Raw genomic sequence first — 19,253 nt, forward strand, 5'->3', positions numbered from 1 at the left:
CTGTTCTACTGAAGGTACTACCGAATGAGATAAAATCTGATAAAGTTAGTTGACAGCTATTGCTTGTTATTATACGATGCCTTCATAGTGTTTGTTGGCCTGTACCTTCTTCTCTCTCTCTCTCCACTTAAAAATTTTGCTATCTCACATCTCATTTTTTTTTGTCTTTCTTATTCCATCTGAGAAACAAAGGAGAAAATCAATGTCCACTTAATAGATACGAAGGCACATTGTTGAAGTTCTCACTATACTTATATTTGTCTCATTGATTAAATATATATGATGTTTGTAAACTTGTTATTAACGAGGGTTGATACTGTGGAAACAGGGCTCCAAAGATTCAGAGACCGTGGGAGCAGAAGGGGCTGGAGCTGATCACTAATTTGGTATGTTGTTATTAAAGAATGAGGGATCACACTTCTTCTTGGGTCAAAACTCCCAAATCACACGAGAAATTTCCTTATGGATTAAGAGTACAACTTAATATACGAATGATGAAACAGAGGATGACAAGAACAGAGTCAACAGACGCACACATTGATAGTATGGTTCTCAATGCCTGCGGGCATACCCGTTAGTCCGCAGAGCTAGGCGGAGCGGGCATGGGCAGTGATACATCACTCGCCGCCCGTGGCGGACCTGTCCACAGCGGATCACTGAAAATACGGGACCGTCACGGCAGGGCCGGTCCAGTGAAATTTGTGGCCCAATACAAAACAATTACTTTTTAATGGATTTTATAGATAAAAAAATAAAACTGAAACTAAATCTTAAAATTTCGGAAAATGAGGCATATTTTTGCAATAAAAAAATAGATAAATTTAAAATTTGAGACCAAATCTATAACTTTCATAAAATTGAGGCCTATTTTTGCAGTAAAAATATTTTTTGAGACCTATTTTTGTTATTAAAAATCTCAAAAAAATATGGAGGCCCAACACCCATGTGTCATAAAAATGGGTGAAGGGCCGGGCCTACGTCACGGTCAGTCCGTTCCGGCGCGGGCATGCACGTTTGACACCCCTATAAGGAATTAATCAAATCATAACTCGAAGATACATAAGTTTTCATCCTAACACAAAAGTGTAATTAACTCAAATTCTCAAATAGCTTTCTTACTTTCTTACTCTATAATTCTTGAGAAAGTAAAAAAAAAAACCTTAAACGAAGATATGGGCCAATATTTTATAAGCCCATTAAAATTAAGCCCAGTTTCGTTTCCATTTTGTAACGGTTAGATTAATTAGCTCTATAATTCGGTTTTAAAGTTTGATGTTTTCTTCAAAACCCAAAGGAAAGGGGTACAGAACACATTATATGATTGTGTTTGTCCGGTTTCTAACTTGAGAAAATTGTCCCATCGGTAATTAGTAATAAAAAGGTCCTGTCAATACAATCTCTACTATCTTGCTGGGCTGGGACAGCTTGACAGAAACTTCAATCTCTGCTAAAAGATCAGTCTTTGTTAAGGCTTGGACTATGATGTCCTGAGAAAAATTCAATAGCTCTGCTTAAATTATATGGAGAATTCAATCTGCAAAAATGATGGAGGGTAAAAATTCTTTTAAGGCATGTTTAATGGCTTTGTAAGACATAAAACCAAATCTCGTTTAGGGGCACTTACCACTTGCAATCCACTTCACATATATCTTTAGTACCATTTGTATAATCAAATTTTGAAATTTTGTATGTTTTTCTTCAGATTGTATATTGTCTTTGACCTAACGAATTTATGACTTTGTTTGCAGAAAACATAATATTAATTGGAAATTCGACCCCTTTTCAAGCATGTAAGTATATGAATTCTTGAATCAAGGCATTTTTGGTGGTAAGTGGTGTGTATATGAATGATCTGATCTTAGGTAAATGTTAGTTTTCTCTTTTCAATATTATAGTGGTGTTGCTTCTGTTTTGATTGGTGTACGTGGTAGAGACGGTGTCTGATTTTGATCAGGTAATTTTTTTACCCCTTAATCAAAGCTTTAAATTCATATGTTATATTTTTGACCAAAAAAAAAAAAAAATCATATGTTATATATGCTGTAACAGTTGAGAAGATTTCATGATTTGTCAGCATCCTATGGTTTATTCTTTGTCTTTAATATGTTGACTTAGTGTTTATATCAACAACAACATTGAATTACTGACTGTGTCATCTAAAACTTGAGTTGTATACAACAACATCTTGAGGTCTCAACATTTAGATATGAATTTACTTTATCAGGGGCATGATGATTGGATTTTGGAGCCTCTCTGGTGCACGTCGTCCTTAACACTCCTCTTCCCAAGTAAGTCCATGTATGTATTAATTCGGTTCCTAATCTGTCTTAGTACTTATGGTTTTAGAAAAGCAAATATTTGGTTCGTTCTCTTTTGGCTTTCAATTTTAGGATTTGAATTTGTTTAACTTTGTGATAGATAGCATGAGTTCGTATAAGGTCTTGACAATCTTGAGTGAGTGCGTTGAGGTGCTTCTTTTGAGGTGGTGCAAGTACAGGCAGAGATTCATAATCTACGGTGAGGCAATACTCAAACCTTTTTGTTTCATCAAACAACTCAGTGACATGTATATCCGTCTGTAACTTAATCAATACATGTGCAGAAACACAGATACCAATAGCAAGGAAACAGAGCTTGCACAAGCTCAGTAACAACAAATGCAGATGAGAAGCTCTTGGAAAAACAGAGTGTTTCTGCAAGCAAGTTACTTTTGGTGTTTGTTTTCTGAATCAGATTAGAAGAGTCTGACCCCCATGTTGGGGAGATGTAGAAGTGCATATATGTAATTAGAAAGGACGAGCATGAAACTATTATAACAAGAAAAATCAAATTGAGAAGCTCAAACAAGTTAGATAATATTGCAACAGAGACAGATTCATAAATAAGAGTTTAAAACAAGACATGATATTCTTCACAAAGTGACAGAAGCAGAATAAAAGACCTTGTAGCGATCTGCCATACGATGATGAATGGTCATGACAGCATTAGACCACTCGATATTGCCCCAAATCTCGCCTCCTAGTCTCCTTAAGGAGATCTCCGCACACGTAGCATCCCAAAAGAGTACAATGTTGGGACCAGAGTTGGTGAGTCTGGACCCGGGAAGTAAGTCTATGAGTCGAGTCCGAGTCCGGCGCCAGCAAGAAGGAAAATTGTTCCCACTGAGCAACACTATGCTTATCAAAGTTGACGAGATAATAACTAGAGAGTTTTAACCTCAGAGAGTCCAGATCCTTGACCTCATTAGAAAACATCCCCTCTGGTTCACCTTCATCTTCACCTTCACCTTCACCTTCACGCCAATCCAAGTCCTTTGCCTCATACCAATATACTCTTCCCTTTTTACTGACACAGTAGATCAAATTATCAATCATACACCAATCTCTACGGTTACCTATCAAATGACATACTCTTGCCTCTTCCCCATTTACTTTCACTCGGCAAGTAGTAAAAAGTCCTTTCTCTTCCATCCACAGCGTAAACGTTTTGATCCCACACCACACTGTCATGGAATGCCCAGGGAAAGAGACTTTGGATTCAAGCGACAAAGACACCCCTTCGTCAGTTTCACGGAATTCCCAGTGAGATTTTGATGTGGTTGGATTAGAAGGATTTGGTGTGGGTGAGATACTGTGATCTATCGTCACAGGATTTAGGAGAGCTTTTTCGTAGACCAGGTCCCAAAATTGATTCTTTCTGCACATGTTCTGCCTATTACTCGATCGGTTCTACGGGTGGAGCTCACAGTTACACCTGATTTCCAGTGGGACGACAAAATTCATAATTATGTTGAGCCGTTTTGGATAATTGTGGAAGATAATGATGGTGAAAAGATCCTTCATCACGAGTATTTTCTTTTGAAGAAGCAGTGTATTGGTGAGGATCACACTTTGAACTTCACTATGCCAATCTTTGAACCGCTGCCAGCTCAGTATTGTGTCCGTATGGTTTCAGACAAGTGGCTTGGCTCGCAGACTGTGTTGCCTGTATCTTTCAGACATCTTATTCTTCCAGAAAAGTATCCACCTCCAACGGAGCTACTGGACTTGCAGCCCCTCCCAGTGACAGCGTTAAGGAATCCAAATTATGAGAGACTATATCAGGATTTCAAGCATTTCAACCCAGTGCAGACTCAGGTCTTTACTGTTTTGTATAACATGAACGACAATGTGTTGGTCGCTGCTCCAACGGGAAGTGGGAAAACTATTAGTGTGGAGTTTGCTATTCTGAAGAATCATCAAGAAGGACCTGATGCTGTAATGCGTGCTGTTTATATTGCACCGCTTGAGGCTATTGCTGAGAAGCAGTTTCGTATCTGGGAGAGGAAGTTTGGGAAGGGTCTTGGTTTACAGGTTGTTAAGCTAACTGGGGAGTCAACGTTGGATCTTAAGCTGCTTGAGAAAGGTCAGATAATCATCAGTACTCCTGAGAAATGGGATGCTCTTTCCCGCAGGTGGAAACAGAGAATCTACGTTCAACAGGCTAGTCTTTTCATCATTGACGAACTCCATCTAATTAGAGGTCAAGGTGGTCCAGTGTTGGAGGTAATCGTCTCCAGAATGAGATATATTTCAAGTAAGGTCTATAACAAGATCAGGATTGTTGCGCTATCTACTTCCCTTGCAAATGCGAAAGATCTTGGAGAATGGATTGGGGTCAGTTCCCACAGCCTTTTCAACTTCCCTCCCGGAGTCCGTCCTGTTCCACTGGAGATCCACATTCAGGGAGTGGATATATCCAGTTTTCAAGCCATGATGCAGGCGATTACCAAGCCAACCTACACCGCCATAGTCCGGCATGCCAAGAACAAGAAACCGGCTATTGTTTTTGTCCCTAGCTGTAAACATGTTCTCTTGACTGCTGTGGACCTGATGGCTTATTCTCACATGGATAGTCCATAGAGTCCTGAATTCTTGATAGGAAAACTGGAAGAAGTCGACCCTTTTGTTAGCCAAATCCGTGAGGAAACACTTAAGGAGACACTGCGCCATGGTATTGGGTACTTGCATGAGGGTTTAAGCAGTCTAGATCAAGAGATTGTGATACAGCTCTTTGAATCTGGCCGGATTCAGGCTTGTGTGATGAGCAATTCATTGTGTTGGGGCACTCCATTAACTGCGCATTTCACGTAGTCATAATGGGGACACAGTATCACGATGTGAGGGAAAATTCACATTCTGATTATCCCGTCTCCGATCTACTTTAGATGATGGGGCTTGCTAGCCGACCGCTTCTTGACAACTCCGGGAAGTGTGTGATCTTTTGTCACGCACCACGAAGAGAGTATTACAAGAAGTTTCTGTACGAAGCCTTACATGTGGAAAGTCATCTCCAGTATTTCTTGCATGATAATTTCAATTCAGAAGTGGTTGTTGGGGTTATAGAGAACAAGCAAGATGCTGTGGATTATCTTACGTGGACTTTCATGTACAGGAGGCTTCTCCAGAACCCTAACTACTACAATCTCCAAGGTGTTAGCCACAAGCATTTGTCTGATCACTTAACAGAGCTGGTTGAGAATACCTTGTCTGATCTTGAAGCCAGTAAATGCATTGAGATAGAAGATGAGACGGAACTCTCTCCTCTCAACCTTGGTATGATTGCTTCCTATTATTACATCAGTTGTACCACCGTTAAGCACTAAGGGTCTTCTTGAGATCTTAACATCAGCTTCGGAGTATGACTTGATCCCTATACGTCCTGGGGAAGAGGACACAGTTCGGAGACTAATCAATCACCAGAGGTTCTCTTTTGAAAACCAAAACTGCACAGACCCTCATGTGAAGGCAAACGTGCTTCTTCAAGCGCATTTCTCAAGGCAAAACATCGGCGGGAACTTGGTAATGGATCAATGTGATGTCCTTATATCTGCAACCAGACTTCTTCAACCGATGGTTGATGTGATATCAAGCAATGGCTGGCTGAAGCTTGCTGTGTTAGCTATGGAAGTAAGCCAGATGGTAACTCAAGGCATGTGGGAGCAGGACTCCATGCTTCTGCAGCTCCCTCACTTCACAAAGTACTTGGCCAGGAGGTGTTAAGAGAATCCGGGGAAAAATATTGAAACTGTTTTCGATCTTGTGGAGATGGAGGACGTAGAACGCCAAGAGCTTCTCAAGATGGAAAACGCTCAGCTTCTAGACATTGCAAGATTCTGCAACCGCTTTCCAAACATCGAGCTTAGTTATGAGGTTGTGGGCAGTGAAGAGGTGACCCCAGGGAAAGTGATTACACTGCAAGTGATGCTTGAGAGAGACATAAAGGGGAGGACAGAAGTGGGACCCGTGGATTCACTCAGGTATCCCAAGACCAAAGAAGAAGGATGGTGGCTGGTTGTGGGAGACACCAAGACAAACCAGTTGCTGGCTATCAAGCGTGTCTCATTGCAATGGAAAGCAAAGGTGAATCTGGATTTCACAGTACCGAGTGAACCGGGAGAAAAGTCATACACATTATACTTCATGTGCGACTCTTAGAAGGGCTGTGACCAAGAGTACTCTTTTACGGTTGATGTCAAAGGATCTTGCGCTGGTAATCACATGGAAGAATGATATTATACAGGCCATATGCTGATTCTGGGGAATGGTAACTTGTCTTCCAAATAGTCTCCATACCGTTTGGATCTCTGCAATCACAACTTTTCTGAGAATAAATATTAAGGTGTAATCGTTTTTCTTGTCTTAAAATATCCCTCTGTTTGACCTTTAAGGAATACTACGATTAGTCTATTACTACAAAAACCGTTTAGATTACTCATTTGTACATCATGCATTGGACCAAACTTGACAGAGGAGCCAATGTCAAAACTAATTTGAGTTTTATGACTTTGAAAGCTGAGATTGCTTAAGAGATTACATAACAGCAGTGTTCAATTAGTTAAAGAGGTAACGGAAAAAAACTTTTGTCTAAATCTATTTTGAGTTTCACTCCAAAACCTCTCTTTCAATTTTGCCTCAACGAAGCCGCCATTGAAGGACCTCCGTCCAAAGCTTCTTGACCCTCTGAATAAACCAAAAAAGGGTTTGTCTTGCTTGTAATTGTATTACTTGTTCCAGCGGTTTCTGGCTTTAGTTGAGGAGGATGTTAGTTTAATGGAGAGGGTTTAGCTGGTGAAGTAAGTATTCTAAGGTCGTGGCTTTTTCAAGGGACTGTTATGTGGCTACTGGCGTGAGTTTGTGAGCTGCTCTACAAGTCTGTCTCGAAGAAGAAGAGCTTGGATTGTTTATAGATTAAGGTATGCTTTGCTGGAGTAATAGTGTCGTTAGATTTACTGATATTGATATTGTTGGTTGTTCGTAGTTACTGTTTAGCAGCCTCTCATCTTTTATCTTAAGCTTTCTTGACATTCATTACACACTTTACAACATATTTATTACTTAGGTTAAGCTTTTAACCTATAGTTTCATAAGCTAACAACTACCCATTAACATATGGGCTTGACTAACCAAAAAGAGGCCCAACACCTTAATCCTTCTTCTTCTTCTTTCAATCGTGACTTCTCTTCTTCTTCTTCTTCATTTAAACACATCCACGCTCTTCTTCTTCAATTCCTCTGTTGATGCCAATTTGTGGATTAATCAAGGATTGATCTCCAACATTGGTAAAATCCATTTCCCAGGGACATTTGTTCTGAGATTTGAAGTTTTTCATCTTTGAGTACACTCTGCTTGATCTATTGTATTCATACTGCAGTAGTTCCACTTTAGCTTAGTTGAGTAATTGTGCTTTGTAATCACAAAACTATTCTATATGACAAGATTTTGCCGTAAAGAGAGCCCATTGATAATTATTTAATTTTCTATGCAGATTTGCTTGGAGGATAATATGGAACAGCTTGGAGGACAGACAAACAACAAGTTCATCTCTCATGTTTGAGTTGTACAAGACATTTAAGTCACCGTTCAGCAAGCCAGATGATAAAGTAGGAATAAGGGAACCTTTGCTGAAATATTCCAACTATCTTCTTCGTTTAGGATCACGCTGTAAGGGTAGGTACGTTCCATTAACAAAGAGGGAACATGCTGAAGGCATTTTATGTTGGTTTGTTGAATTATGATTCGGTGTTTCAATTTGGGGGCAGGCTGACTTCTTTATATGAGAGAGCACAAGACATTGTATAAAACCTGAGGTATACTCATGTGTTGTCGATGGATTTGTGTGAAGCAATCTCGCAGGTTTGTTTTTCCATAAGAAAATGAATCTGAAAACAAAGAGGAGGCAAGATTAGGTTGTGTAATAGAGTGATTGTGTCTCTTACTTTTGTTAACTTGATCAAACAGAAAAGTTCATCATTCGAGCAAGTGAATGTTCACAATGCATCTATAGATGCTATTGTAGCATCAGGTATACTGGAACAAGTGAAGCTCAATGGTGCTCTTCTCTCAGATCACCAAATTATCTCTGAAACTACACCAAGAGGATAACAAAAGCAATGAAGTTTTTTTTTATTAAACCACTATTTTGAAAAACTTGCTAATAAAATATCTGAAACGCTATTTAAAAAAACTTGATAATAAAATATCTGAAACGCAAACGCTTCATTCGCGTATGAAAAAATCCAAAGGATTTATGTTTCTTATTTGTGTGTAATTTTATTAGTAGTAAATAGTAATTGCTATTTACGAGGTAATGCAACAAGGATGAAATGATACTACTACTGATAAGACAAAAGAGTACGAAATTGCATATGTATTTGCTGCAAAGGAAAAGTTGTATTACCATATTTACCCTTTTTCTCGTAAGCAAAAAACTGGCTTATTGAGCACGAAACAGAGGGTAATTAAGTCATTTCCAACTGCTCTTGGTGCTACTCTACTTTACTACTACATCCACGTCACTGCTATAAATCGGAAATAATAACAAACGCAGGCATTTTTTCCCTCTTCCTTGTTCTTCTTCTTCTTCTCTCTCTGTCAACAAAAAAAGAAAAAAAAAAATCCGTTCATCGGAAAAAAAATAATGCTCTCATTTCCGTTTGCTCCGATCAAAATCTCTTGAAACAAATCCACAAGCTTCCTCTAACAATTCCTACTCCATTTCCTCGATTTCTCGCGTTTTCCGTTTTCAGATTGAAGCATAGACCTTAAATCTAGGGTTTCGAAGATGGAACTGGTGCGAAGACTCTCGAACTTCCAACTTTTTTTTTTTCCTCTTTTGCTTTGAAACGAAGATGATTTAGTACCTTTGCGCTGTGATGGATTCGTTATGGTGTTAGAAATTTCCTAATTTCGTCTTGAGTTTCTCTGAAAACAGAGCTTTAAATCTTCGATTTCTCTCCATTTTACAGGAGGAATCTATGAGTTTCGATTTCACTGAGATTTTGGACTCCTACTCACATTATCCCACCGGAAATTTATCTGTGTCTCCGGTTGGTTCTTACGCCGCCGAGGTCGTCGACGAGAAGATCAGAGACAACTACGCGTTTATGGATTCCGTTTTGAAAGACAACAAATCTGAGTTTGTTCTCCACGCGAAACGTCTCTTAGCCGGAGAAGACGCAGAGTCCGAGAGAATCGAAGCGTTGAAGCTTCTAAGCGCTTGTTGTAGTTGCGATTCGATTAACTGTGCTTCTTCAATCATCAACGGAGAAGTTGGATCGGTTCCGTACATCAACGATGTGAGTGACGAGACAGGACTCTCGCCTCTTCACACGGCGGCTGAGTCTCACGCGCTACGGTGTGTTGAGATGCTTCTGAAACGACGTGCTCGTACTGATATGAGAAGCAAAGATGAACGCGCTTTGATTCCTCTGGAGCTGTCTCTCTCCAATGGCAGGTAGAATCCACATTTTACTTTTTTGACTCAGGTTGATAGATTTTGGAATAATGCTTTAATCGTGTCTTTGAATCATGAAGCTTGAACATGTGTAACTCTACCATTTTTGGAAAAATCTTTAAATCTGGCTTGATTATACTGTATAGTGATTATTTTGTTTCTATGTCAATTTTGCAGCATAGATGTGACATGGAATCCCACTAGTGACTCGATTAGACACTTGATCCTTTTGCTTGGTGACAAGGTTAAACACTCATTCCTTTTACGCGTTATTTGGTTGCTAGGAGAAACTATGTTGATTATGGAATGTAAGGGAGTTAGATAGCTGTAGAAAGAAACTTTGGAGACTTTGAAAGTAAATTGTTGCCTTTATTACATATAGGACTTGACGGTAGTGAAATTATTTGCTTAAAGAAACTATGTTGTTGATTAGTGGAATATAAGAGACTTTGCAAAGCTTTTTCATGTAAAGTTGAGTCTTTTCTTATGTATACAGGACTTGACAGTTGTGAAACTGCTTGCTGAGAAGACAAAGGAAGTAGACGCTGTGGCTTTTGCATATGCCACGGCTGGTGAGATAGTTTCTTTGACTGCATTGCTGATTCTAGCACCTGAGAAGATTAGAGAAGCAATTGTAACATTACGGGATGACAATAATTCTAAGCGAAAGCCGAAAAGAAAAACGATCTATGAGGCTGTTATTCAAGAAGCACTGCGAAGTAATAGCTCCATGCAAAGTGTATGCAGCGACAAAAGAATTGTTTTGCTTAGAGAGATTGAGCTCCTTCAGCTCTTTGGTGCTGCAATTTTTGTGGATGAGCAAACCTCACCGCTTATCTCTATTGTGCAGGTGAGACTTGGTCTACTTCATTAGCATTATTATGTGAACTACACATGTGAATTTATTGACGGTTGTAATGTAATTCTGTAGGAAGGGGATGAAGCTGTTCTTGAACTGGTTTTAAACACCAACATCGATGTTAACGAAATAGATGCAGAAGGGAATACTGTTCTTCAATGCAGCCTGAAGGGATCGTCTGTCCCACATAAGCAGCAAACCAGGTATGATTTCTCCGAATTACGTCAATTATATGGTTGCATGATGATTACTTGCCAACTTGAGAATAGGAACATTTGTGTATCCAGAATCATGCAGCTACTTATTTCACACGGTGCCCGAGTTAGCCAAAAGAACAAGTTGGGTTTATCTGCAGTACNGCATTGCTGATTCTAGCACCTGAGAAGATTAGAGAAGCAATTGTAACATTACGGGATGACAATAATTCTAAGCGAAAGCCGAAAAGAAAAACGATCTATGAGGCTGTTATTCAAGAAGCACTGCGAAGTAATAGCTCCATGCAAAGTGTATGCAGCGACAAAAGAATTGTTTTGCTTAGAGAGATTGAGCTCCTTCAGCTCTTTGGTGCTGCAATTTTTGTGGATGAGCAAACCTCACCGCTTATCTCTATTGTGCAGGTGAGACTTGGTCTACTTCATTAGCATTATTATGTGAACTACACATGTGAATTTATTGACGGTTGTAATGTAATTCTGTAGGAAGGGGATGAAGCTGTTCTTGAACTGGTTTTAAACACCAACATCGATGTTAACGAAATAGATGCAGAAGGGAATACTGTTATTCAATGCAGCCTGAAGGGATCGTCTGTGCCACATAAGCAGCAAACCAGGTATGATTTCTCCGAATTACCTTTGTTATATGGTTGCATATGATTACTTCCCAACTTGAGAATAGGAACATTTGTGTATCCAGAATCATGCAGCTACTTATTGCACACGGTGCCCGAGTTAGCCAAAAGAACAAGTTGGGTTTATCTGCAGTACATTTTGCTGCTGCAAATGGAAATTTATCTGCACTTGAGGTATAAATTTTCTAGTCTTTCTTGTTTTTGTTTCTCATCCTAAGCTGAAACAAGATTATGAGACTTGCGATGAATTTGAGCCTACAGATGCTATTATCGGCCAACCCTGACTTGGTTCACATCAAGACAGTTATCAAAGAGACGCCACTATTCTTTGCAGTGAAGAATAATCATCTTGACTGTGTTGAGTTGCTTCTTCGATTCGGAGCAAGTACAGAGATTCATAATCTACGGTGAGGCAATACTCAAAACCATTTTTTTTACCATTCATCCTCGCTAATGAACCCCTCTGTGATCACCTGAATCTGATGTTTCATTCATCTTGTGCAGAAAGCAGAGACCAATAGAGCTGACACAGTCACAAGATATACGTTTCCTCCTTAACCCAACAAATATCAGTTGCTGTAAGAAATTGTTCTTCTATTTGGCAAAACATACAAGCATTGTTGTGCTTTTCTTCTTACATAACTGTGAAATGTGCAGTTAGCAAAGAAACGGAACTTGCACAGTCACAGCGTGCAATTTCAACAAAAGCAGATGACGAAGAAACTCTTAGATTCCTCGCAAAATCCGTGCCACCATGGCTCATAAAGTTTGTAAACTGGCTTCCAGGGTACCTCCGAGATACATCAGAGAACTGGAGAGGAGCTGGATATCCGCTCTCATCACTTAAAGGTGATTTCCGTGCTATTTTTGGCCAGGATATCGATCACAGCTCTATTGGTTTCCCCAAGCTCAGCGACTTCATCAAATCATTTCCAAAACTCTGTGAAATGAAAGTCGTCCCCATAGGTATACTTGGAGATGCAACACATTGGGTGATGTTACCTGTCAAGTCCAAGTGCTCTCAGCTCAAAGGAAGACCTCCTGAGCCACTCATTATCAACAAGAATGACTCTGTTGCTTCTCCCAACAAACCAAAAGCCTTATCAGTCCCTCCAGGTTTTAAATTTTCACAAGAAGCACATGACTCTAGAACCTTCAAAGAAGCACCAGAACCGAAACCTCAAGCACCAGAACCTCAACCTCAACCTCCTACATTGGTTTCTTCTAACAACAACCGTTCTCAAATAAAACATCCGGTTCTGGAGACACTTACAAAGATCAGAAACAGCACTTCCGTATTCTTTCTTCGTGAGTTCGACTTTTATCACGTAAGCAATCAAATCCCACTCTCTCTCTCTCTCTCTCTCTCTCTCTGCTCTCTCGTGTTTTACAATATTTGTTTCTCACTTGGTGAGGCATACATATTTGCAGAGCTATGAGACATGTTTAAAGGAAGGAATGTGTTTCTGGTGTAACAAGAATATGCTTCTATGGGCAAACTTCCCATGCCGACACAAACTTTGGTGCAGCTCTTGTAAACAACAGGTTACTCAATCTACTTCAGGAGAAAAGAGCCTTGAGGAAGACCATCATAGGTGTGTGATCTGTGATGCAAAAGTGGAACGTTTCGTCTTGTCTCCACCCTCTGAATCCGATCAGCATAGGCTTTCAAGTGGTCTCCCTAACAACCCTGAATTAGCCACTTCATTCCTTCAATTCCTCAGCATAAGGAAGTAATAATAATAATGTTCTCAACCTTATCTTCTAATTCACTAACTACATTTGTTTAACTAAAAACTTCTTCTAAACTCTTGTTTTCTTTTACTCTTTTTTGCATTGCNCATTATCAACAAGAATGACTCTGTTGCTTCTCCCAACAAACCAAAAGCCTTATCAGTCCCTCCAGGTTTTAAATTTTCACAAGAAGCACATGACTCTAGAACCTTCAAAGAAGCACCAGAACCGAAACCTCAAGCACCAGAACCTCAACCTCAACCTCCTACATTGGTTTCTTCTAACAACAACCGTTCTCAAATAAAACATCCGGTTCTGGAGACACTTACAAAGATCAGAAACAGCACTTCCGTATTCTTTCTTCGTGAGTTCGACTTTTATCACGTAAGCAATCAAATCCCACTCTCTCTCTCTCTCTCTCTCTCTCTCTGCTCTCTCGTGTTTTACAATATTTGTTTCTCACTTGGTGAGGCATACATATTTGCAGAGCTATGAGACATGTTTAAAGGAAGGAATGTGTTTCTGGTGTAACAAGAATATGCTTCTATGGGCAAACTTCCCATGCCGACACAAACTTTGGTGCAGCTCTTGTAAACAACAGGTTACTCAATCTACTTCAGGAGAAAAGAGCCTTGAGGAAGACCATCATAGGTGTGTGATCTGTGATGCAAAAGTGGAACGTTTCGTCTTGTCTCCACCCTCTGAATCCGATCACCATAGGCTTTCAAGTGGCCTCCCTAACAACCCTGAATTAGCCACTTCATTCCTTCAATTCCTCAGCATAAGGAAGTAATAATAATAATGTTCTCAACCTTATCTTCTAATTCACTAACTACATTTGTTTAACTAAAAACTTCTTCTAAACTCTTGTTTTCTTTTACTCTTTTTTGCATTGCCTTGATGCAGTTCCATGAACAAGATGATGATACATCGGGGGATATAGGGGGGAAAGGAACTTACCCAACAACTTCGTATGTGGTAAGTGTATTTTGCTCAATTTGTAAATAAAAATGATCATGCTGGGGTTATGAAAGCTCTGCTTAATAACATTTAAAGTACATATGGTACATTTAGAGGTCCAAACCAGTTCACATATTATGGAAATCTAAAATCTTTAACGGAATAGGAGTTTTTGTTTTTTCTTCCTCTTCAAATCCATGCACCAAAAATTGTCTTTCTTCCACAATTTACAAAATCGAATTTTATGCATGTTATACGAATCCTAAAAACCTACAAAGATAACAAAACACTATTACGACAGCAGGGAAACTGCAGAGGATTATAGGGAAAACCTACCGTAACAAGAGGTAAACAGTGACTTTTGTGCAACTATAGCCAAGCACTATCATCAGATAATATTTCCTTAACCGTGTCCATTGATGTTAACCCATGGGACGTATTCAATTGCATCCAGAAGCAACCCCATAATCATGTGAAACCAAAAGTAATTAGGCAAATGTTCTTTTTTTCACCATCCACATGAACCCTAAGCAGCAATGAACCATCAACAACTTGTTTTGCAATCTTCTTTCTGCTATTGGGCTCATGGAGTTTTCGCCGTCGTTACAAGCTCTTACCGTAAGCACAGACTTTGATAATCTTCTTCCGTCATGAACAAAGATACGGTTCAATGATGATGACGTTAATGCAAAGTCCACACGTGGATTTGCTGCAAAATTGGAGAAACTCACTCTTGTTGGTTTCAAGTGTTTCTTTAGATATGGACTCTGATTCCTGCAAGTAATATTAATGCAAAACACATCAATCTATGTTAACGGTAAACCCCATATCTGCTGATCTGCATATTCAATAATTACAAAAGCTATGATTTAACAAAAGAAACGATTACAACGATATAAAAAAAGAAAATATAATGATAAGAGGTGAATAAAACCTAGGAGCAAGGTATGTAAGAGAGACACGGTCCGTGGTTGTCGCCATCATTGCCTTGCCGGCTAGAGATTTCGAGACTTTTTGGGGTTTAGAATACAAAACGTCGACAACTACAACTTTAATAACGAGGTAGCTCAGATTTTAGGGCAAAAATAAATAATTTGTTGGGCTTTCTTATGCATTTTTAGGCTTTCTTTAAAAGCCCTAATAATATCACAAAACAAAGCCAGTTTGCATTAAACCGATAACGAATTGGCTAATCAATTAGTTGTCCTTCAGTAGTAATCCAGTAGGACTGTAGGAGTGTATGATAAATTGATAATTGATAATTGGTTACACGTGTGTACAATTTACAATGTATTATATGGTCTTGCTACATTACTCGTTGAACACTTCAGATCTTCCGCTACTTCGTCATTGTCCTCAAAGGACCTTAACTATTATTATCTTGTAAAGCTCTCCAAACTCTTCATAAACTCTTATTCTTGATTAGCTAGAAAATGGTACGACGATGGACGAAATATACCAAATAAAGTAACCAATGAACACAAACGGAGACACTTCAAGAAAGTAAAATCTGAGTGGAGAACAATAAACCGAACCCCAGGTATCATGAAGAACAAATATAGCTTTTTCAATCCCTACAATATAGTTCCTCTTCATCACTCTCTTATAACGTATTGTAAAACTCCAAAAAGGTTTTATTTTCTTCTTCTAATTCTTTGGTGCAGTTTTCTCCTTTGCCTTTTGAAGCTTCAAAACCTTCTTCACAATCTTCTGCTCTTCCACCAAGAAGGCCCTGACGATCCTGCAACAGATAAAAGTGCAAGATTAGTTGCAATGCTCTAAAAAATCAACTTTTAAAATGGAAATCTGTGAAATGCACTTACCTCTCCCTAACAGCTACTCCAGATAGAACACCACCATATGCACGATTCACTGTCCTCTCGTTCCTTGACAACCTCGACCTTTTGTACTCAGCAGGTCTCAAATGTGGAATCTGCAGTTACATATATTGAAAGTATAAGAAATCATGCTAATAACACCACAAGGGAGCTTTGTTTTGCTCTGATTTTGAGTTTTACGTTCTTATTAGATTAATCACAAGTGTAACCAACACTTAATAATTCAATAAGCACCAAAGACCAGATGTAAGAAATTACCAACTCATTATATACAGTACCAAGTATTTCCACAATCACAAGAGAAAAAAACAGAGAAAGCCCAATGATGCTTATCTTAAAGCAGGCTATCAAGTTAAGATAGGAAATGACATAAATGATTATGAAGTCTAGCTCTACTAAGATGATTCACCGTGATGTAAACCTCGTTTTTCCATATCAACAGCCAAAAAGTATCAAAGTTTCCACTATATTACCAAAGCTTAGCAAACCAGCAACAAACAAGTTCGAGAATTCAACCCCTAAAGTGTCTACGTTTTGAGTTGTAGTTCCGGATTTTGCCTCAATGCCAAAACAAGTTGTTATGAATCTAATCCAGCCAAAACTGAGACACATTGTCCACTACATAAACATGAACCTTATCACCAAAATTTAGAAACTTTTTCCCAGATTAGTTGAGATAAGAAACTATCTAACGCACATCGATAGGGAAGAACCCAATTTGAAACAGATAAGAAATGAAATTGAATAGAAGGTAAAGTTCCAAAATAAAGAAAAGTTTACCCCTTATGGTCCGTATCTTAAGAGCATGTTATCAAGTCAGGTAAGAAATGACTGAAATGGATATGAAGTGTACACTACTAAGACGAGTCTAGATCAATGGCAAAGAAACATGAAGCTTTTCACTGTCTTATCAAAAGTTAAGCCAAACACTTTTATCCCTAAAGTGTTTGAATTCCAAGTCTAGTTGCAGATTTAGTCCCAAACCAATGCCAAATGAATCAAAACACAAATAGCCAAAACTCAACCCACGTTTGTTCACTACAATGTAGCTAACACAAAACACGGACCCTTCTACCAAAATTCACAAACTTTTCTCCAATTTTTGGTTAAGACGAGAATGTAGCTCACACAAAACACGAACCCTTTCACCAAAAATTCACAAACTTTCTTGAAACATATAATCTAAAACAGATCAGAGAACGAGATTGAATAGAAAAGCTTACTCCTTGGATCCTCTTGCCAGTTACAGGGCACTTAGGTCCACTAGCTCTCTTATTCGTTGTCTGGTAAGTCAATTTCCCACCTTTAAGCAAAACCCACAAGTTCAAACAAAACCATAAGTACAATCACATTTCAAGAATCACTACTAAGAGAGAGAGAGACATTAGAGAGATTGGTACGTTACCAGGAGTCTTGACAATGCGGTGCTGGTTGGACTTGGTGGCGTAAGAGTGACGCGACCGGTAAACAAGGCGTTGAACCATTTTGCTAAGCTTTGAGATAGTAAGGAGAGACGAAAATGAAACAGTAGCGGATGTTTGATGTGAGTTTATATATTGGGATGATCTATTAAAGCCCTAGATCCAACGGATGTGGAGGTTACAAATCGACGGTTCGGATTGATCGTATTATTTATTTTCCTTTTGTTTCTCTTTTATTTTCTAGATTTGAACCTGAAAACATTGGTTTAGCAAATTTGGTTAGGATTTTAATTGAAATCTTGTAAATTTTTGGTTAGGTTTTGTTTGGAAGTTGTAGTTTCGGTTCGCCTTTTAGTTACATCTAATTGTTATTTTTAAAATACATTTTTATTATAAATTTTTTCTTTGTTAAATATTATTTGGATCTTAAAAATTAATTCAATAAAATTGTATTTTTCTTTTTGGCTTGTTATTTCAAATCTAAAATAATAAAACCGTAATTGTAAATTGTAATTTTCTTTAGTTTGATTTTTTATTTAAGGTTTAATATAATAAAAAAAGGATGGACTCTTATTTGGGTATCCCAATTCCCAAGTTTAAGCGTTTTAAAGAAAAATCTGCAACTACAGTATATAAATTAATAAAGTAGGGACCATGAAAATTATTAATTTATAGAGGTTTTAATTTATCGATAAATTAATAATTATTAATTTATCAATAAATTAATATTTTATTAATTTATGAAAAAATTTTATCATTTTCATAATTTTGAAAATTTTCATTTACAAAATAATATACTTTTATTATCATTTAAATTTTTAAAGAATTCTTTTAATTTATAATCTTGGCTATCGTAATAGGATGAATATCAATGGTTTACTAGATTATCTAGGCAAAAATGATAAATGTTAGAAGTTTAGAGTTTAGAAAAAATTGCTACTATTATCCTTCATAGTAATGATGAAGTCGAAGAAGATATTGCAGTACATTTAAAACCAACTACAAAAAAATCAATTATTACATCTATCACTCTCCACAATTTTTGTATGTGATTTGAGAAGACAACAATGAAAAAGATTAGAGATGCGCTCCAACAAGAATGCAAATTCAAGAAAAACCAAGAACAATAGAGTTATATTTCACTACATTTTCTTAGATATATATGTATATATATATATATATATATTAGTTTATTTGATTATTAATTTATAATATTGATGGACCATATTTTTACATAGGATTTCCAAAAAAATATTATCTTATTATTTTATCGAAATATGTCATTTTTTCAACCGACCCAACTCGCGACCGGAAGAATTTATTAATTTATAGCGAGTATTAATTTAAACAGTATTAATTTATAGAGATTCTACTGTATGTCAAAAGGGAAGGATCATTTGCAATAATAAAAAGATATTATTATGACTTTTGTTAATGTTTTGGTTATCATTTGTTATTTTGGTTTGGTTATCAAAATAGATGTGTAACATTGTAAGAAGGAAATTTTCGTGACCAATCTATATTAACATTTTCACAGCAACTTTGTGAAATAAGGCTTCAAGTTTAGAACTCTTTACAATCCTATGTCATTATCATTAATATTTTTAATAATTTTAATTATAATCAAACGTATATCCCATTATAATCGCATATCAATTTTCCAGTTAATTATCTTACCAAATTCGAATTCTAATCATCCGAGATTAATCAATCATATACAATCCCGAAACAAAAAATGTTATAATTGAAAGGATTAAAGTAAAAAAGGCGAAACTTCTCTCCCATGCACGACTCTCGGTGTCTCCACCCCCCCCCCCCCA

General features: G+C 37.8%; 2 protein-coding genes and 1 pseudogene across 2 annotated transcripts; 2 read left to right on the forward strand and 1 right to left on the reverse strand.

Annotated features, from left to right (window-relative positions):
* LOC104698745 lies at positions 4,734-6,572 on the forward strand (annotated as a pseudogene).
* Positions 8,886-14,855, forward strand: LOC104698747. The gene is made up of 11 exons (XM_019246686.1): positions 8,886-9,111; positions 9,287-9,774; positions 9,952-10,018; positions 10,271-10,624; positions 10,706-10,836; positions 11,546-11,654; positions 11,742-11,887; positions 11,985-12,058; positions 12,138-12,808; positions 13,702-14,003; positions 14,121-14,855. The coding sequence occupies exons 1-11, from the start codon at positions 9,103-9,105 to the stop codon at positions 14,155-14,157; spliced, it is 2,388 nt and encodes a 795-aa protein (XP_019102231.1). The 5' UTR covers positions 8,886-9,102; the 3' UTR covers positions 14,158-14,855.
* Positions 15,574-17,532, reverse strand: LOC104790530 (60S ribosomal protein L34-3). The gene is made up of 4 exons (XM_010516302.1): positions 17,418-17,532; positions 17,236-17,315; positions 15,998-16,107; positions 15,574-15,915 (listed from the first exon to the last, which is right to left on the reverse strand). The coding sequence occupies exons 1-4, from the start codon at positions 17,494-17,496 to the stop codon at positions 15,822-15,824; spliced, it is 363 nt and encodes a 120-aa protein (XP_010514604.1). The 5' UTR covers positions 17,497-17,532; the 3' UTR covers positions 15,574-15,821.

This window comes from Camelina sativa, chromosome 6 (genome assembly GCF_000633955.1).
Source record: "Camelina sativa cultivar DH55 chromosome 6, Cs, whole genome shotgun sequence".
Taxonomy (NCBI): Eukaryota; Viridiplantae; Streptophyta; class Magnoliopsida; order Brassicales; family Brassicaceae; genus Camelina; species Camelina sativa.